Raw genomic sequence first — 20,866 nt, 5'->3', positions numbered from 1 at the left:
TTCTCTCTTTGGTTGCTGTCATTTATTGCTATTCAGATGTCATCTGACTTTTTTTTTTTTTAAATCACCTTTAAGATGGCAAAGGAGGCTTTCAGTTTTCTACAATTTTCTTAGCCAGCACTAACTTAAACGCAACTCTTCAGACGGGATTTTTCTTACTTACTATGATGAAGATAATTCAAAGTTCCTATTTGTGATATGTCACTTGCCCAGAAGAAAGAAGTGTTAAAGCTGCATGCATTTGAGAGAATACCAGTATCCTCAGAGTCTACCAAATTTAGTAAAACAGTGTGGATAGCTACTCAAATTCAGAGGTACCAACAGCTTTTATTATTTTAAAACTTCAACCATTTCTGCATACAACTAGACAGCCAGAAGTAATTTTCAACTTAAAGTTCATTTGTCATTGACTTACATACAATTCTTACATATATACAAGTCCCATACAGGAAGAGAGAAGGGTGTTTAACTCGTATTTACACCTTAAAATGGTAAATTATTCTAATACAGGACTCCAAGATACCTAATCTTGGAGGAAAGAAGTCTTACCTGCTTGGCATTTGTATTAATACAAATAAAAAGAGGGAAATAAATAACTTCTTTTTTTTTTTTTTTACTGAGGGATGAATCTTTCTAACATCATTAGAAGAGCAACACTGGTAACTGTTACAAAAGCTTCAAGAAGTGGTATGCAAGAATGCATTTAATGAAAACAACGAAGCAATTTAGGCTGCAAAGGAGTTGCCGTATCTATATGTAAATGAGATACAAGTTCAGATTTTTCATAGGTATGCTTTTCAAGGCACACTAAGCTAGAACATTATGTTTACTGGCCAGCCAATCATTACAAAACAAACAATTGTCCTTCCTAATCTCATATATAGAGAACTTAAAGCATTACCTTTAAAACAGTGTCAAGGGGATTCCCAGAATCTGGTCTAATAATAAGTGGTGCCTCTGGACTTCGGCCTTCAATTATATGCCTTAAGTCGTCACCCCATATTTTTTCACAAGCATTGTAAATGTCGTAGCTGTCACTAACCACAGATACAGGCACTGAAGAAAACTGTGTCACTATGTGTTCAAAAGCATCTTTTTCGTGATCCTTCCCCCAAGCTGTTATGGTACTGTGAAGTCAATTGAAAAAAGAAAACGCATTAGAGCAGCATTTGTGTTAAACCACACGTTCTGCATTTCCTAACAGAAATAAATCAAGATAAGAATAGGCAGTGTGATTACAGGACAGCACAAATTACGTTCTTATGTGCTCTGTCTTGTGTGGATAGCAAATGTACTAACAGCAGCACAGATTCATCTCTGGTAGCTTAGACAAACACTGGATATGTAAAGCTTCTTTAGCGTGTAACTTAATTTTACTTATTTACTCTCTGTATTTATGAGAGTTTCTCTTAGATCTGAAATGCAAACAATTAAGGAATTATAACTGCAAGAACAGACCATCTGCTCTGGAACTTCAGACTATCAAATGGGAAGTAGAGAATTAGCAGCATAAATTAGAAGAATCTTAACACTTTTTTTTAAATTTTATTTTGGATAACAATTTAAAACCACTAAGATCCCTATCACAAAGCTTCTTCCAGAAGAACCTCAGAGCTTTGCCCTTGGTACAAGGGTACAGGCAAGCACATGAAAGAGAGTTGCTAAAAGAAGGAGTAAGTTACTGCATGCCAGCTGATCAGCAGAGGCCGTCTGTATGTGGCTGGCACAACTTACATCAATAACTTGTGTGCGAACAGATAAAACACTTGTATAAAACATAGGTGTGTGGTAAGAAATAACCTGCATTGCAATTTCCCCCCAAAAATGCTAGCGTTAACTTTTAAGTGGACAAGCCCTGGCTCACAGGACCAAAGAAAGAAAACAAAACTACTTTCCAGGAGGCTGGGGCACCCACAGGAACAACACCTGGTGGTGGTGTGCCAGAAGGAAGCACCACACACAGCACCACCTTGGATTGGAAGTTGGGGAACAGCAGAACAATTCTGGAGAAATCCAGGTCTTTTGCAAAGAGCCACTTCGTGAACCAGTTTGAAAACAGAGACTGGTCTGCATTAGGCAGCACACACTCAAACAAAAGACAGTTTAAGACAAAGTATGCTCTCACACTACCCACTTCTGCACACTGTGCAAAAGATGCTTCCATGTGTTTTCTGTCATTATACAGAATTTTACAGTCACTTGCTCCATTGTTTGTTTGTTTTTTAAATCAATTGTGGGGTTAAGCCAAGAGATGTGCCAGGCAAATTTTGTTACTTCTACATCAAATAGCAGTTCTAGAACAGCATTACAGCAAGGATCCAGGAAGTGAAATGAAACAAAGTACCTTTAAAGCTGATCACTACCCTATTAGAACTATTCCTGTAACCTTTTCTGTTATCTTTCTTGCAAATCTGAATGAAAGCTTCTATTCAGAAGAGCTATATTTTGTACTAGCTAAGAAAAAAAAAAAAAAAGAGGTCTTTCCTTCCTTTGTGCTCATTTCAGTATGCAGATGTACAAGTAATACCCAAAGATGTGCACTCAGTCTTGACTCTGTAGAAGATTCCAATATCAAAGCAGAGATCTTAAACAGGCATTTCAGATGAACTCCTTACTCTCACATTCATTCACAACAAATAGAGGATTATACTATTGGCTGAATCTGTTATGTTGATAGGAAACTTTAGAATAAGGAAAATAGAGTGGGAAAGTTGTACCTCATATAGTTCTTCATTTTATTTTAAACAAAATTGTAAATGTGAAGTTCATAGCACACATCCTCAGTATCTTTTTCTTGTAAGCTTACAGGTTCCATTTTAAAAATAATCATGTACATTTAGAATCATATAATACTGTGAGTTAAAAGGGACCCACCACCAGGATCATCAGCTACTTCACTCTGTTGGGAAGTTTATAGTTTAAAAACACCTGCAGTTAAAAACAACCACACCACTGTTGAGCCCCTAGAATGTACAGAGGTGTCAGTACAGAACTTTAGCTTCGTCATCTGCATCAGTCAAATACAGCATGGAATAAATGAAGCAGCTTAAGATGAAGTGAAGCTTCCACTTTTCCTTTAAAGTGGAAAAAAACCAAACGCACGTTCCTAGATATAAAGATGAGTAAGTTTAACAAAATGTACTTTTTCCTATTAAAAAAAATTAATTGCCAAAAATCCTACCTGTGTTCAGCAGCTGGAACAGAATATCCTGGAACTGGATCTTTTGTTCCATAGTACTTCTTAATTAATGCAATTCCAGCTACAGTGTCTGTTCCTTTGAAGTTCACCAAATGAGCTGAAGCTCCTATTCCTGCAGTCTGAAAAAAGATGCAGCTCTCAGTTGCCAGGCCAAATACAGAAGCCTAAAATCAGTTACTGGCTAGCACCGATTTGAAACAGCAGAACTCTGACTTGGTTCCTCTTTTACTAATGCACTCTTCATGCATTTACAGGAATGACAATTTCCAAGGTGAAGGAAGCTCTCCCAGTCTAATTCTCAGAGTTCAGGCACACTCCACGCATCCAGATCCACTCCCTCCATATAAGTCCAAACACAGCACTCTATGAACTCACAATTTCACCGTTGCACACAATTACCACTGTTAACAAATACACACTGCTGTCCACCACGACTGAGATCAAACTTCCCAGATTATTAGAAAAGCTGTATTACCTCTTGTGAAGAAACTCCCCTGTAGCCGAAGTCATGCAGTTTATACTCCAGTCCCTCCAAGCTGCCAGAAGTCTCCAGCAAATATTTGGCCAAAATCTTTTTCTGCTCTCTAGAATTTGTAGCCACTGTGATTGGATACCACGACTGAACAAGAATAGTCTGAAGCAAAAACCCAAACCATTATTAGGCACGCAGTGAGTGAGAATTTTTGAATCCTAAGTAAACATTTGCTCAGATACAAAAGGACTATTTATTTTCATCACCCATTCAGAAAGCCTCCAACAGTTTACTTTAGGTTAAAGTAATTAGTCTTTATAATACCTTTATAAGGCAGGGTAATACCAGCCATCTCAAGAGTTACTGCTCCCAAGCTGTGGACATACACGATTCCCTTCCTCCTCTTTCCCTTACAAAGGAACTACTGCTATAAAATTATTACAGTCGCTTGCCAGGTAGGGAGGAAAGGTCTATGTATGAGTACTAAAGAAAGAATCGAGGCTTATTTAAAGCAGAAAATGAAAGCTGTCACAGACTTCCCTTAAGACAATATGGGATTCAACCCTTAATTTAAGTGCATTAATTTTTATTTAGAAAAAAATAAGCTACTTTCCAAGACTGACCTCAATCCAATTTGTGAGCCAGTAGCATTCTGGATCTGTGTTTTCTACTGTGAAGAGAACATTTCCTCTGGGAATGACAGAGCCCTCGGGAACAGCTTTTATTTCTATAGGAAGATGGCCATCATACTTCTATGTGAGAAAGAACAATGTCATTAGGCAACAGGAAGGATACATATTACTTCTCTTACTTGATTGCAGATAATAATCAGTCTGTGAGTTTTCTGACTAAGCCTCTTCATCAAATCAAACGAAGGTTTTCAGTTGCATTCCTTGTGCAAATTGAGACAAAAGGGTTTAAATATTACCTAAAAATACATAGACTCATAGAAATAAGAAACACTAGGTATTCATTTTTTCTTCAGTGTTTTTGATCTGAAGAAAGAAAAAAAGTTTAGCTGCTATCTAAGCCTTCAAAAAGCTGTAGTAGTTTTGCTCAGTGCAGATTAGAATCTACTAGAACCTATTTGAAAGAACATTTTATCACCTCAAATATTCACTGAACACAAAATCCAGTTTTGAAGTATCATTCTTCTGTCAAATTCAGTCTTTCATCCCTGAAAGACTGAATATTCTATGGAATATCCCTTTCACAAAAAGTCGTGCTCAGTAGCTCCAGAACAGTAATTATAACTTTCTGAAACAACATTGCCAGATAAACCAACAACACTTAAAACATTTTGAACATCAATACTTTTTGACAAAAAGCTTCATATGAGATATTACTTCTTTAAAGGCAACAAAAATTGCATAACTTCAGAGAAATTACAGAGATTCTTAACTGCTATCAATTTATATTCTCCAGTGCCCAAAACACATTTACAAAAATCCCCTACACACTGCAGTTAAGGTTTCTTCTGAAGTGCACTATGCTGTAGCTAATTGCATTCATGTGCCACACAGACTTGGCGTTCTTCAGACTTGGAGATGATTGTGCTAGTTTAATAAATAAAGGACAGTAAGACCTTCCAAAAGGCTCAAAAATATTCAATAATGATTCTATGAAGACAGAAGTATAATTAAAAGGAAAAAAAAAGCCCAGGAGATTTGAAAGTCCCTTAGGTGTTCATTTTATCCATGAAAAGCAATAAGGTCATATCACAACAGTATAGTATCATCATTTTCACATGTTTTAGGTAGTAACCTTCTCCTTTGTAATAATGTGTCTTCCCAGCAAACACTGAGTACATCTGGTACATATTTTAGACAAAATGCATAATATTTTTCCTGTACACTTTACCTAGTATAAGAAATTAGATAACAGAGCCAGAAAGCAAGCAGTGGTAGGTTTATAGAGGTATAAAAAGCAGAAGGATCTCAGTGTGCACATAAGGGCATAAAGCACACAAAGGGAACATACTCTTCCAGGTCGACAGACATTCACATCTAAGATTAAAAAAGGGGAAATGATATTTGTTTTTCTATGAACTGTTTTGGCAAGAAAACCTGAGCAATGACAAACAACGTTCACAGGGGGCATGTGGAATGGCTGCTTTAACTAAGCCAAAAGCACTGAAATGGGATTAGTGAAGTGTTAAAACTCAGTGTGGACAGACACGCCGCATAACAAGTTTAATTCAGTTTAGCGAAAGCAGGATCAGGATTACTTTAAATATATGAGAGAGCAGTCCACAAGTATAATGTAGCTTAAATAAGAATACAGTTCGAATTCACATCTGCAGTTATTTCAAAAGTAGACAAGGCTTCTATGAATCAATCTGCATTAAGTATCTCCTGCACACCTTGTGGCTCAGCCTTGCTGCTAGATGACATCCAGATATATATATCTCCAGATTACCAACAGATGCCACCATACAATGCATTCAGTCAGGGTATCAATAGGAAAATAAACCCAAGGGGCTAAAAATTGTTTCCAAGGGTCAAATGTCATTCATTAGAATTCATAGTACTTAACTCATCCACAGTGATTAGAACAGCTCTGAAGAATGCTATTAGTCTCAATATGGACAGAGATGTTTGCAATTACTTGAAGATGGACATACATACAAACAAAAAAGAAAGAGCATAAAATGTGGAAAGACTTGGAGGGATTTATGTCTCAAGTCTTGTATTTCATAATAGATTTGAACTGAAGCATCTCTGAAAAAACTTGGGAAACAATTGAACAAAACACATTTACACATTTTCTGGAACTATTTACACACGCAAAAAAAGTTGTAGTGCTTCCTGCATTAGAATTACAACAGCTATGATTAGTTACAGACAGCAGTACAGATGATGCAACCAACCACTAGGCACCAAATTATAAATGGAGACTGGTCAACAAGCCCCTACTTACTCTAACGTGGCTGATAGCAGCCATAAGTCCTTATCTCCTGCAAAGCCATGTCTATCATCCAAAAGGATGGACATTGCTTTTCTCTTACGATTATATGATCATTCTTTGACAGTTACCAATCCCTGTACACTGTACATAAAAAGCTACACTTACCCACTCTTTGCTATTATGGCTAAAATATTTTGGCTTAAAGAGACTGCCATATCTATTTTATTGTTGACTCAGAAATCCTTTCTTATCTTGTATTATTTTCATTAAGTTTTACCTCCAGAATATAGTTCCATCCCTTCTCATTGAAGACATCATCTTGAAAGTGCTCCCTATACACTTCTTTGGCTTCCTTGATTTTTTCTTTGGTCACCACTTTACCTGTGGTTTCAGAAACAAATGAAAGCTTAGAAAATAAGTAACAAGAGGTTTAGATACAGAAGACTTACTTTACTTGGGAAAAAAAAAAAAAAAAAAGACATGAAGAACACATCAAATACAATACAGTAGCTTGTTTAAACCAAATTTAATTTATCATGTAGATTATGATGCTCATGAAGCCAACAGCACAAAATAGACTTCTGGTCTGCAGGTGGCTCAAGGACAATTTCAGATCTTTTGTCTTTTATGATAACTAATAAGTCATCATGAGCTTTGTTTATCACTGGAATAGTATAGCAATTATGAAACTCAACACACTCAACAAGACACAGCCTGCCTAGCACAAGTCTCCAGCTATACTGCTCCAGGAGAATCCCTGTGGAGACACCTTAAAAAAAAAAAAAAAAAATCAGTCTCTGATTAATTACTTCTGTGATAGAAGCAGACAAACTAACTGATTACTTGAGTAAGCACTGCTACTGCTTTAGGACTAATTGTCTATTTGCAATGTTAGAGAACAATCCTAAGATTGCTAGAGAAAAGAAGTAAGATTATTAAGTGCTTTGATTTTAGTTTAATTCCAACACGTTGCAGAGATATTTATGGATTCTGGATAACGCAAAAGCATGCAAACTGCATGGCTACAGTTTTCCTTCTAAAGCTTGGCAAATGCAATTTGCATTCGGGTCAGAAAAGGTGATATTTGCACAATGCAAAAAAAAGAAAAAAAAAAAAGAAAAATCTTAAAATACCACCACAGAATTTTCAAATGTTACTCTTAAGATCAGCCAGCATTGAAAACAACTTCACACGCAGCTGCCGTATTAAATAACCTGAGCAACAAGGTAAACATAAGGGAAATTAAAGTTACTACCTTACATAGCAAATACAGATTAAAACGTGCATTCAAAAATGTGAAATGGATCTTCTTGTGATTTCGTGAAGCTTGTTTCGTTTCCATTCAATTTCAAGGTGGGGAAGGAACACCTCTTCATTTCTAATAATTCATTGTCATAAAGAAAGGTAGTAGGATGGTTCCTGAAGTTAGAAGTCAATATCACTTTATTGGGGTGGTCACCTCAATTTCAGAATCACATAAATATGTACCAACCAAGATAATCTGCAATTGTTTAAACCATAAGATTGCAGTAAGGCTTGGGAAAAATTAAGGTATTTATATTTACAGGTATATTTTTACTGGAATTTGAGATAGTTACCTTTCAAGTATTTATTCAGAATGTACTGCAAACCGTAAAAAACAGTTTCTTCATACTTCACTTTCCGTAACTTGGAATTTTCAGTCTTCTTCTCACGACATTCAAAGTAGGAATATACTTTGCTTGTATTAGGTGGATATTGCTTGTAGTGTGTAACCTACATTAAGAAAGACATCAGTAAGTGCTTGAAACAACACTATAAAGCACAAGAGAAATCAAAAATCATTGGGCAGAGCTCTACCTTTGTATGTTAGAGCTTACAGGCACTCCAATTCTTCTGACCTATTCCTCCATTAACACCCTACACAGTAAGCCCTTAGGGGATGTCCCCTCCTGTATTTTTCTTAGATTTTCAGTTCAGAAGTCTGTATCTCTTATCTTACTTTCTTTGTTTCTGCAACAAGACTTTTGTTCCCCCAGTACCCTTCATGGTCAACTCTTCCACTGCCCCCACAACTTCTCTTTGATTAACCGGGGAAGTTTTCATTGCTTGGGTTTTAGGAGCAGCACTGAGCACTCACCTGCCCAACCAGTTTTCTCTCCACCACACTTTGCTTCCTGCAGCTACCCGTCTTGGCCACAAAGTTGTCTGCCACTTCCAACCCAGAGGTATCTGCTTGCATTTAATTGAAGGGTTAAGGCTGTAGTCATGTAGTTCAAGTGAAAGCCATTCAGGCTCAAGAAGGCACTGACAGTGGCATTTACCCCCAATGTCTTGTTCACCAGGCCAGAGAGGATTTCCCAAACCCACACTGCATTAATGACAGCTCACAAGCCTGTTACCTTTGGGAATGCTGTTAGAAGAGTTGCCTGAGGTTTGTACCTGCTCACAACCTCTCATCCTTTGGCAGTCAAGCACCACCACACAACAAAATCTGAAAAGGTGCTAAAGGCACATCCAAATTTTTCTTAAAGGCCCATATTTAACCACAAGATTAAGTGTAACTTAATTGCTGCTGCTACTTGCCTCAAATAATCTTTAAAAGTGTCATTTCCAATACCACAAGAATCCAGGAAAGGAGTAGCTGAACATTTCTTCTTGTCTTTCTAAACTGCACCTTTGACGCATTCAAAACAAAGCATCTGAGTTCCCACTGCCTGTATTGCTAAAGCTGTACATTAAGAACTTTAAAAACAGTGGGTTCTTTTCCTCTCAAATGTCACTTCTATTTAGTAGTTCGCTCAGCTTGAATAATCAACTAGACTGTGCAATTGCATTTTCTGGTTCTTCTATTGCAGCAGTTGTGTTTGGGTTTCCAATGCTGCAAGGAACAGTCAAATAAACGAAAAGGTCAATTTATAGATCTTTCCATTATCTTCACTTGTATGAAGTTTCCAAGGCCAATCAAATAAAATCCAAGCTTGTAACGGCAAGCTATCTGCCTTCATTTCAAACAAAGCACTGCTGAGCAGACATCAACGGAGCACAACCTATTCTGCTCCAATTCCACAGCCACTCCAAAGGGAGACCTACCAACTAGTTCTTAGACTCAGTTCTAGCTATCAGAAACATCTCACTCCATGAACTGTGACAAAGCTGTCCCCAGCTCTAGGCAGAACTTCCAAAAAAGTAACAATGCCAGCTGATACAGTTCTGTTCACACATAAACACACAAACATAAAGCCCACCACCACAAAGCCTCCTATGGAGCATTCTGAAAAAAATACCACGTTCTTCTGACTAATGGGAGTGTGAATGTACACACAGCTCCCTTACAAAAAAAGTTATTAAATGGTCTCAGAGGAAAACATAACAAATCAGAAGGATCATTTACTTCGACAGAGAGCAGAACTCCTTGCTTCACGCTGTTACCACACAAGTTACTGTGACTGCATGAGAAGTTTTGGTCTTTTTTGTGACCATGCGAGGGACCAGACTTTAAGCTGGAACTTCATTTTACCATATTGCTTCCGAGCACTGTCTGACTTTGTTTTCATTCTTCATCCTGCTGGGATGCTACAGCTTTGCAATTTCAGAGTGAGCACACAGCACAGAGCTGACAAATGAAGACGTATACGGCAGACACTCCAAGAACAATTCCCAAAAGAGCACCTGAATTCCTGGAATGTGCTCTGGAACAAAACAATGTAATGCTGTTGTTTTATCCACAACAATTCAAGCAAGGCACTACATCCATGTGAGAATGTATACTTAAGTCTCTAATAAAGTTTAATGACCCAAGTTACTAAGACAGGCAGGTATTTGCAGTTAACATTTGCCTTATAATGAAAGCTTGCATGATCTCCAGCTACTGTCTTTGAAACAACCTCTGGCTTCAGTCATTTAAAGACATCTCCTCTAGCCACACATTTTTGTCTATCAAATGAGTTACAGGTCCCAGATTAACTTATGGAGCACAGTGCACACACTGAGTTGGTGCCACCTTCTCCTGATGCATTTAAACACTTTTTCATAGAGTCTTCCCATTCTAGCTCTGGTATGAAGCATAACTGCAGAACAGGGTGCTCTGGCAGTACGTGAGCAGAACTTGAGGGCTGAAAGCCAACTGGAAAGCCAACAGCTAGAAGTATCCTTTATGCAGCATGCCTGGGGAGACTGCTCCTCCAGACTACCTTGCAACAGTTTCAGCCAAAGAAAAAAACAAAACAGAGAGAAAACAAACCAAGAAAAATTAAACAAACAAACAAACAAAAAAAACCCAAATGCATACCCATACAATATGCAGGTTCTGCTATTTTTATAACTTTAGATTAGACCTCAAACTGAAAACATATAGCTGTTACTGTCCACAAAAATATTATTTCTAAGGATGCAAATTTAAATAAGTTTGAATGAAATTGATACATTTATAAATTAAACTTCACCAAGTACTTGACAGAGATAATTTGTTTTACAAGTTATAAATGTAAGATGTAGTTCTATTTTTTACATATTAGAATCCATTCAAACAAGAAAAAAAAAAACCAAACTGCCTCCCTCACAATTAAGTTACTTCACACCTAACCAGTCTTAGTGATTTTGACTGGTTAGGTGTTTGGGCTGCCTTTAATATTCCACGAAGCCACGGGTTTCCTCTATAAAACCTGAGCACCCACTGGGTGCCCACAAGGCTCCCATGGACTCTGTGGTACTCAGACACAACCTCAATCTTACAGCACCACCCTTTCCAACCACTCCAGGCACACAGTATATGTAGGTGAGAAGAAACCACCAGACCCATTTTCCCTCACTCTTGATGTGTTTAACCATAACAGGAAGGCTCCAGATCCACCATGCTAAGCCACATCATCATCCCACACCTCAAAGACTCATAGCCTCTGCTGTGCTTGCAAGCTACCAGGCAGCGTGCTGAATCTAAACGGCACATCTGTCTACAGCGCAGGATGATGGCTCTGTTCATTACTGGGGATTCTTGGATATCTAGGGCATGGGGAATAACACACATTCACCACAATGATGGTGCAGGGAAGTCAAACAGCAGTTTCATTTGGTGGGCGATAACCCTGCTTTCAACAGGGACGAACTGAATGGGCTTTGAGGTCCCTTCCAACCCAGTCCATGCTGAGATTCTATGAAATGTCTGGTGCTAAAAAATAAGTATTAAAAAAATCCAAAAAAGGATCAAGCCCTAGGAAACAGGAACATCTCACAGAAGAGATAGAAAACACCTCTGAGAAAACAAAACAGCAAAAAAAAGAAAAACAAGAAACCCAACACAACACAATCGATGATACAAAAGAGGCTACAAGGCACTTGGAAAATAAAAGCTATGCTTTGAAAACTGCCTGAGCTTTCCTTGTTGTCAGATGATATTCTGCACCTCCCTGTATGCTACACAGTGTAGAAAGAACAACTGATGACAATAGATGGCAGTTGAAATGTATTTCATGCGACTTACAGATTGAGACAGCATTGATAAAGCTGTGCTTTCAGGTAGTGGGTGACAGAAGCTGGACCTGTACAGACAGGCTCTTGATAAGCAGCAGTGACTCTAAGCTCTATAGGAAACCCCCGTTTCTACAGAAACAAAGACCAAGCAGAAGTTCCTACCGAGATTAAGAGACCCTTACAAAAAAACAGAACTCCAAAACATATTCAAAGGTCTTTTGATACTTAGTTCAAAGACTGTGGCTTAGGTTTTGTTTCCACGAATTTCAACAAACAGCCCTGGAACAACCATCTACAACAAGGTTATAAATTACATCTGAAATAGAGCACTTTTACTCTCCAGTTGTGACAGCTCCCTATTACATTTAATCCAAACAAAGGTGTATGCTGGATAAAGAATACTTCTATTCAACTAGATGTAGTAGAAAAATAATATGAAGCACAAAACAGATTTAGAGCAGCCATCCAAGAAAATACACCAACTGTACGAAGTTAAATTTTAAGAGAAATGAATTAAGAGTACTCATGACAAAACAACGAGAAGGAGACAAAGGTGGGGTTTTTTTTGTTGTTTGTTTTAAATAGGTAACAAAGCCTCTGGAATAAGAGTCTGTTTACAAACTTTACTGTAAAAGAGTTTGCAAAGAAATTCTTTTAAAATGTTACTTAAGGCCATACATGCCAGCCATTTGAGAATATGAGAAACCCAGCTCTAACCTCAGCAGAGAAATCTGGTGTGCTCACATTCCTGCTGCTCAGCTGGGTGCTATCATGAACCATCAGAAAGATGCTTCTAAGCTCTGTCTGTAGCAAAGCAAACAATACCCTGCATATCTAGCCTGCAGGGGCTGGTCTGAATTTTACCTCTACAAGAGAGAATACCAGCACAACTAAGAAGGTACTTGACATTTTTGTAGTTAGTTTGAAAACTCTTCACTGCAAAATGGGTATAAAAGCGTCCAGTTCTTGAAAGATAGATACTGTAGCCAAGCTCAAAGGAGCACGGTCCTTGTGGACCACTCAACTGGGGCACTTCAGGATCTAGGGCACATCACAGAGGGCATGAATTACGGGCTACTCAATATCCTGCCAGCCTTGTTCACACGCCAAAATGGGCTAGATCCATGACAGCGCAGGTGAAAATTGACCCATGCTCCTTTATAAGCGACAAACAAAAACGAGAGCCACACTGTGGGATGTGGTATCAGAATAGGTGTTGAATTAACTGGTACTGGAAAATATTTATCTGGGGGATCCTCACCCCCACGTACAGTATGCTGACTTAGATAACTTCCCTGCAGCAGTCCCTCAAGCATTTATCCTGGAGATACTTGTATGAAGCTCCTCTAAGACTCTCTCTTGTTGTGGCACTACCTACCATTTGAAAACTCGCAGGAAAAGACAGAGGTCATGATCTGAAGGACCATTTCACCTAACAATATTGGGTTTAACTCATAGAGTGGTTCAAAGCAAAGGTTGCCAATAACTTACATGGAAGGCACAGTTAACAAACAGCAGAGGAAATGAAGCAGTATTTAGGACAAACACAGGCTATGACCGAAACTGAAGGGTGACTCTGTACCACATCTAATGCCTCTGTATTTTAGCATACCATTATCTCTTACAGGCTGAAAAAATAAGAGAGTGAGCAAGAAAACCTAAGGCATCGGTCAGTACTACAATAAATAATGAGAGTATGTGCACAGAGGCACATTTATATGTAATCTGCACACAACAGCAAGAGGTCCTCTTAAGGATGATGTTCACATTCACCTACAAAACAAGGTCAAATATAAGCACTGTAACCAAAGGTATTCTGAAATGCTCAAAAAATATGTTTTAAAAGTAGCACTCTGCAGCAGATTTGTCACCAAAAATTCCCATGTTTTACAAGCAAGATGACAGAAATGCCTTATGCTTACTGTTTACACATTTTTTGAGTAGCAGTAGAATTTCATGTACTGCTACAAGCTTCACGTTCCTTAATTAAAAGTGAAAAAGCATTTAGCTTTTCAACAATGAAAGTTAATTTAATTAATTTAAAAATTGTCCAAATCCCACACAGTGGCAGCATTCCCATAGAGCAATGATGATTTGAGGGTTGGAACACGACTGTGTGACCGAGTTAAAAGGTGGAAGAAAACAGACCCTGATACAGCAAAGACTGCTTTGTACATGGAACGTCACGCCTGAAGCTTCTGACCCTTCCACTGCCAGAATTACAGGAGGTAACAGAACGCGTCCACATCCCCACCAAAAGATTTTAATTAAAATAAACAGATATATATGTGCTGCTAACAATAGTTTGTCATCATTAAGTACTAATCAAAACCAATAAAGAATACTCATGACACTTCCTTGCATACCCACAGCCTTATAAATAAAGAACGTAGCTGCTGTCAGAGCCTGAGAATAAACACATTCACATGAAACACTTCAGAAGTGCTCTTCTGCATCCACGTGGAGTAAAAGAAGTCATTAAAATTCAACATGGAAGATGCACACCGTTTTTTTGTTTTGTTTTAAAAGGAAAAATAAAAGGAAGAAAATATGTTTAAGCTTCCTTGAAGCATCCAGAAAGAACTGAATTCTGACACAGATCTCATTTGCAGTCTAGATATCAAGTCAGTTCCTCCTATGGGGTAATTGCATGGCAGCTTATTATAGCTATCAGCTTAATTACAAAACACTCCAACCAGCAGTAATAGGGTCCATTGCTGGTAACAACATAAGCTATTACTGGTATAGAAACGAGGTTCAGTCCTCCTGACAGCCCTTCTCCACTCACAGCTCACACTGCGGCCTGGCCAGCTGTGGGTCCATGCCTGACACCTACCCACCAAAACACCCTGCCAGGCCAGCCCTCCCCTGGCTCTCAGGTGATGTATTGTCTGGAAGGTTTGCAGCCTGTGCTCAAACCAACACGGGACAAACAGAGAGATGGGAAGCAAAGAGAAAACAGGGACAGTGTGTCAGCAGCATCAGAGATGAAGAAGGTGGAAGGCTTCACTGGGAAGCGCAGGGAGTCACAAGGGGCACAAGAAGGGCAGGACAACACATGGCCCTGATGGGAGGAAGGGCAAGAGCGGGATAAACTGACCCCTGATGAATTGAAAACAACCAAAAAAAGAACCCCAAAAAATCAGATTATGGAGACTTCTTAGTACCAACAGATCATTAGGACAGCAGCCAGTACATTCAGTTGAAGAACAGTGAACTTCAAGGAGTCTACCTGCATCCATTCCCTCAGCTGCAGCTTTCCAACTAGCAGCCAGAATTTGGACTTCAAGTACTTCCCTCTTCCAGCAAGTATTGTGTTACCAGCAAGAAATTTCACCACTAAAAGCATAGTGCCTCTACTGGACACTGTCACAGAGCAGTTCCCCAGGCACCAATGCACAAATTAATTTCTTGCAAGTCTTATGATCCAAAGAATTAACAACTGCTTTCACTCACCAGTGAGATACAAACACACCACTCTGTGTGACCACCACAGGCCTGGCAGCAGAGGCACATAATAGGGAAATCACTGCTGGAGAATTTGGGGAAGCTTAAGAATCTGCAACAAAGTACTCAGATTTTTATTTTTTTTTTCCCCCCATCTAACTGACGTAAAAACGTTTGTATTGTTATTGGGGGGTAGAGAGAGACTGGGCAATCTGAAGCCCTGCACCAAAATCATGAAGCACTGGTACAGATCTGCAAGCCTCAGCTCAAAAAAGGAAGCTCAACACTGGGTATGGAGCATAGCATGTCTCTGAAATTACCCTCTGGGAATTATTCCTGCCCAGAAAAAAAGGAGCATACTAGAAAAATAAGCATGGTATTGAAAGTGGGAGTTTGATAAGCTTCTGTAACTTAAGAGGAAACGTTCTACAATAGGCACACAAACAGGAAAACTGTTGAGGGGGAAGAGGAATTGGATCAGCTCTTAAAAGAAAGCTCTACCAAACCACTTTGCCATATACCACTTGTTTCTAACTCCTAGTAGGCTCTTAAACCAGTAATCAGTTTTCTTTCCAGCCCAGATTTCCTACCTCAGCGCAGAACTGGGACACTGGAGCCAATAGCACCCAAACACAAACAAACAAGCAGCGCCAGATCACAGCTCAGACACCAGAACTTGTTACTCTCAGACAGCTGTCTCGGATGGGGCCGCACTGTTTGAGACACTGCACATTTTTCCCCAGCAGAGCTGTTTATCTGCATGTGACTTCTGTCACCACCATTAGTTTGTACAGATCTGTGCCTACTGCAACGGAATTGTGAAGTAAACTTCTGAACACAAGTGGATGTTTTCCATTATAGCTTGATTGTCACATATTGCATACAAACCGATGCTGTAACAGTGGATATAGCAGAAATATTGAGGGAGGAATAAAGGAAAAAAAAACATGAGATCAATTTGTTCTAATAGTGCATCAGAGTGTTTGGTAACTCTTGCAAAAAGCTTGATGTTGTGGACTACCAGATCTTTTAGTGCAGTCATACTGAAAGTGCTTTCAGTAAGTGAGCTTCATTGATTAGGAAATGACAGTATCACACAGGGAGCAGATAAGTGATGTGTGCCCCTGTTACCTAACAGGATAAAAGCAACTACTTAGGTGTTGCTCAAAGATCTAAGAGTTCTTAAGGATTGGAACAAAGCATGGGGAGGCAATTTGAAAAGTCCTAACAGAACCAAGGTAACTCCAACTACTTCCGATATAAAGTAAAACACTCCAAACTGTCACAGAGAACTTAACCCCAATTCAACCTGAACTAGAAAGAACTCAGCCTTTACTTACTCCTGTAAGGTTTTTACCACTAGCAGAATGTCACTACATCAGCCTTCCTATAGAGCAGCAAGCAGAAAAAACAGGTCTGCCATTCCAGTGCCCCTCACTTCTACTGATCCCAGAACAGATCTGGTGAATTTAAGAGAAGTTGCGTGCAAATGAGATGGAAAATGGGCACTGCCTAAATGCTAGCCTACAGTACTTAACATGATTAGACTCAAGCATGGAAAAAAAAAAGTGGATCTTCCATGTTTGCATTAAATTTAAACATAGAATGGCTTGGATTTTAAACCTCACCAGCTCCAACCCCTGCCATGGGCTGGGGCACCCACAGCTCTATGGGCAGCTGTGCCAGGGCCTCACTGCCCTCTGAGTAATGAGCTTCACCCTAACATCTATCCCAAATCTCCCTACTCTTAGTGTAAAGCCATTCCCCCTTGTCTTGTCACTATTCGGCTGTCCCTCTCCTGTTCATAAGCTCCCTCCAAGTACTGAAAGACTATCAGGTTTTGCCAGAGCCTTCTCTTTTCCATTCTGAAGAAGTCCTGCTCCCTCAGACTGTCTTCACAGGAGAAGGCACTCCAGCCCTCTAAACACAGAAGACCAAAATGTAGTTCTTAAGGAGGGTTGCTAGATTGAGCCCTTAATGAAAGTGGTTTCCAGAGCCTTGTTGAGAGAGCCGCTCTGATGTTCTATTGGTGTCTCCTATGTTCCAGCTCACCTGTTTGCAGACTGCGGTGGTATACACTACCAACTCCTTTACAAAAAGAGTTCTTTTGTATAACATCAAACAGTAATAGTAGCATCATATCCTCAGAGACGAGCTGGTAGAGACAGCAATACGAGCCAGCAAACAGAGACTCCTCCAGGAGTTTGCCAGTGACAGGAGATGGCCGTGATATAACATCTCCTGTTTCCAGCTCCGTTGGGTTATCAGCACACGCCCAACCCCATACCAGCGGTCAGAGCTTTAAGGGACAACAGTGTTAACAAACGCTTTCACCACAATCGGTGGTGTGACCGCGGCGGCGTTCAGCACACCGACCGCCTCCCTGACAGCGCAATTCGGCTCCTGAAGAGGAAAAAGTTCATTTGTCACTCCCGGAGTCACTGCGGGCCGGACCGGGGGCTGCCCGCCGTGGCTGCGCCCGGAACCCCGCGCTGAGCCCGAAGCCCCGCGCTCGCGGTAAGCAGTCACGGGGCTCGCGCCCGAGCGCGCTCACGTTCCGATGCGCCTAAAGGGCTTCTGGGTCACACCCCGCGGAACGGCAGCGGGGAGGTCGCGCAGCGAGATCTCCCCGCCGGGCAGCGCCATCGCTCAAAGTGCCGCCTCGGAACGGAGACTCGACGCAAGGAGCCACTGCCGCAGCGAGCGGCCGCCCCGCACGCGCGTCTCCGGCCGGCGGCTCCTCGGGGCCGCTGCCGCCCCGCTACGGCGCGGGAGGGACAGCGCCGCCCCAGGGCCGCACGTGCGCCGCCGCCGTCCCCACCGCGGCCGGGGGCCGCCCGGTGCCGCCATGGCCGCCGCCGCCGGGCCGCGCCGCTTTCACTTTCTCTCTCGCCCCGCAGGCACCGGGGCCGCGGGACTCCGCGGAGCCCCACCGACGGTCCTCCCGCACCGCCCCGAGGCCGGGCGCGCTCTCTCCCTCCCTCCCGCCGCGGGGCCCTTCCGGCCTCGACCGGGCCGGCGGAGAACGGCAGCCGGCGGCGGCCCGGCTCCGAGCCTCAGCCGCCTGCAGGCTCGCGGGTCCGGAACGGTGCCCGCAGAGGTGACCCCCCCTCCGGCTCCGTCCCTCCCGCCGTGCCCACCTTGTAGGAGTCGGTGGCGAGGAGGATGTTGAACTCGGCGCCCGCCGCCGCGCACTCCATGCCGCCGAGCCCCAAGCAGGCGCCGCCGCCGGCACGGACAGGACTAGGCTGCGCTGCCCGCCGCCGCCAGGCGCTCGGTGCTGGGAGGGGGCAGAGAGGAGAAAGGGGGGATGGCGGGAGGCGGAGCCGGGCGGGAGGCGGAGCCGGGCGGATGATGGCCGGGCGGGCGGGACCTCGCTCAGCTTCCGAGCGCCGATTGGCCGCGCCGCCCAGCCGCCAGAGGCTGTGCCGTGAGGTCAGCGCGCGCGTGGGCGGAGCCAAGGCCTGAGCGGCCTCTGATTGGTCAGGCGGTGCCGGGGGGAGGAGGGGGACGGTGTGACACCGCGAGTGCGGGGGAGAGCCCCGAGCCGCACGTTCTCTTTCATCGGAGTCCGGGCGGAGGGCGGAGGGGAGGGGCCGGGCACGTGACGTCACCGCGCGGCCGGTGCGCGCTCTTTCCCGATTTGCCGAGGCATCGGGGGCGGGGCGAGTGCGGAGCTCGGTGGCGCGGGGGGTCGCGCGGTTCGCGGGTACGCGCCCAGGGGCTCCAGTTTCGATTCCTGCGGGCGCCGCCTGTGGGCGCGATTCTGGGAAGGGGCGGGTCGGGGCGTGACCCGGGGCCTTGCAGGAATGCGGGCACGGGAGGGGCCCTTCTGACAGGTGAACGGACTGTGTGCCTGCTGCTCGTCAGCGCTGCGCTAGGAAACGCTTTAATTAGCCCTTCCTGAAACACCGGGGAGTTTGGTGGTGTGTGGATCCGAGCCCCAAGTATGTCCAAGTATATGCTTCGAGTTTCTGGATGGGTAGAGCTGCAGTGTGCTGTTGTTGTTTCCCTATTTCGTTTTCCTGTTGTAAGAAGTCACCATTTTCAGAGCAAGGACTGGGATGGGTGGACTGCACTGGTCAGGCTGTCACTGGAGCACAAGCATCCCCAGAATCTCAGGCACACGATGGGGACAGAGGCCCCTGTGGGGCTGTGTGTCTGTGCGTGCTGCCCCAGGCCCTGCCCTGGGCCCTGCTCCACTTGGCCTGGCAGCAGAGATGGCAGCAGCCTGTTCTATAGGCAGAGCACTGGAAGGTTTGGACCAGGAGCTGTTGCCCTTTCACTTTACCAGCCCCTCTCCCCAGCACAGGCCTTCCTTCCGCTTGCTCTGTTGCTGCTTGCGAGGTTATCTCCCTGCCGTTGTTTTGCCATCGCAGCAAAAATATCGGCATCTCCCACCTGCAGTTCCTCCCTTGGGGCTTTCTGTGGCTCTCCCTTTGTTTGAGGAGAGCCAACTGCCCTCTTCCATTAGCAAAACTCATCTTAAAATGCTGTTTACCAAATGTCAGTCTAGGAAGCTTATCTGCCTTGAAGTGCTTTTGCTGAAGCTCTCTTGACTTGACTTAATTCCTTCTCCCCCCAAGGAGTGTGCCATCAGTGCAGGACCATGATTATGGGGCAGTGTGAAATTGTCTTTACACACAACTGCCGTGCTCTGTTCCCAAACTTTACATTGTGATCTCATTTACACCTGATTTTTCTCCTTGTCCTTCCTCCACGTGTTCTTTCCTGGTGACATTGTGGCAAAAGACAAATCTCCATTTTTGTTTCAAAAGTCTATTTTAATGTAAGTCAGATCACTGAAAAGAAAAATAGATAAATTTGATCAGATCCGTCTTTTATCTGAAGTGTTCCAAGAAATTAGAAGAGTCAGAGACATACCACAGGGCTTGTTGTTTTTTAAAAACTGACATTTCTCACTACAGAGTTTTGCCGATAAATCTTCAAGCCTTCAATAGCATAATTAATGGTGATTTGCTCAGACAGAATTTTTAATTGTCAGCATCTTCCCCCTCCTCCTGCTGGCTCTTTCTTGGATCTTACAATGTGCCTGAACTTGAAGAATGGTTTAATTTAGCTCATGTGAGCAAATCTAAAGCTGTATCTGTAATGAAATATTGTAAAGTTAGGAAACTTCAGCATGTTAATAGAAAATAGTATTATGCTGAATAGAAGTATATTAAATCACACTTTGCTGGTGACAAGAACATATTTTAAATTTGAATAAAAAGGAAATACTCCAGCTGTTGTTGCAGTGGGAGTGTATTACAATGGGGGAAGAGAGGTGAAGAGTGGGGACCTCAAACACTGGATGCCTGTGCTTTATTTGTTATCTTTCTAAATGACTTTGGGCTCTTCATCTGACTTACTGAAACCAGAATTTGTAATTT

General features: G+C 42.3%; 1 protein-coding gene and 1 long non-coding RNA gene across 5 annotated transcripts in view; both read right to left on the bottom strand.

Moving 5' to 3' along the window:
• Positions 1-18,762, bottom strand: part of NAMPT (nicotinamide phosphoribosyltransferase) — a 29,099-nt gene extending 10,337 nt beyond the window's left edge. Inside the window, exons 1-7 of one of the 4 annotated variants that reach the window (XM_052680898.1) lie at positions 18,614-18,762; positions 8,177-8,333; positions 6,856-6,959; positions 4,295-4,423; positions 3,675-3,833; positions 3,182-3,318; positions 902-1,127 (exon numbers count right to left, since the gene is read on the bottom strand). In XM_052680898.1, the coding sequence (XP_052536858.1) occupies positions 902-1,127; positions 3,182-3,318; positions 3,675-3,833; positions 4,295-4,423; positions 6,856-6,959; positions 8,177-8,333; positions 18,614-18,673 (972 nt within the window). In that variant the 5' untranslated portion in view covers positions 18,674-18,762. Of the gene's footprint in view, positions 1-901; positions 1,128-3,181; positions 3,319-3,674; positions 3,834-4,294; positions 4,424-6,855; positions 6,960-8,176; positions 8,334-8,697; positions 8,862-18,613 lie in introns of those variants that run through there. The other 3 variants (XM_052680899.1, XM_052680896.1, XM_052680897.1) reach the window with 3 other exon arrangements.
• A 1,491-nt stretch (positions 18,763-20,253) lies between these two features.
• Positions 20,254-20,866, bottom strand: part of LOC128079529 (uncharacterized) — a 54,748-nt gene continuing 54,135 nt past the window's right edge. The window contains exon 3 of the long non-coding RNA XR_008206195.1: positions 20,254-20,580. This is a non-coding gene — a long non-coding RNA (uncharacterized LOC128079529). The remainder of the gene's footprint in view (positions 20,581-20,866) is intronic.

Source organism: Tympanuchus pallidicinctus, unplaced genomic scaffold, assembly GCF_026119805.1.
Source record: "Tympanuchus pallidicinctus isolate F22 unplaced genomic scaffold, pur_lepc_1.0 scaffold19, whole genome shotgun sequence".
NCBI lineage: Eukaryota > Metazoa > Chordata > Aves > Galliformes > Phasianidae > Tympanuchus > Tympanuchus pallidicinctus.
This window is presented reverse-complemented; position numbering and strand designations above follow the sequence as displayed.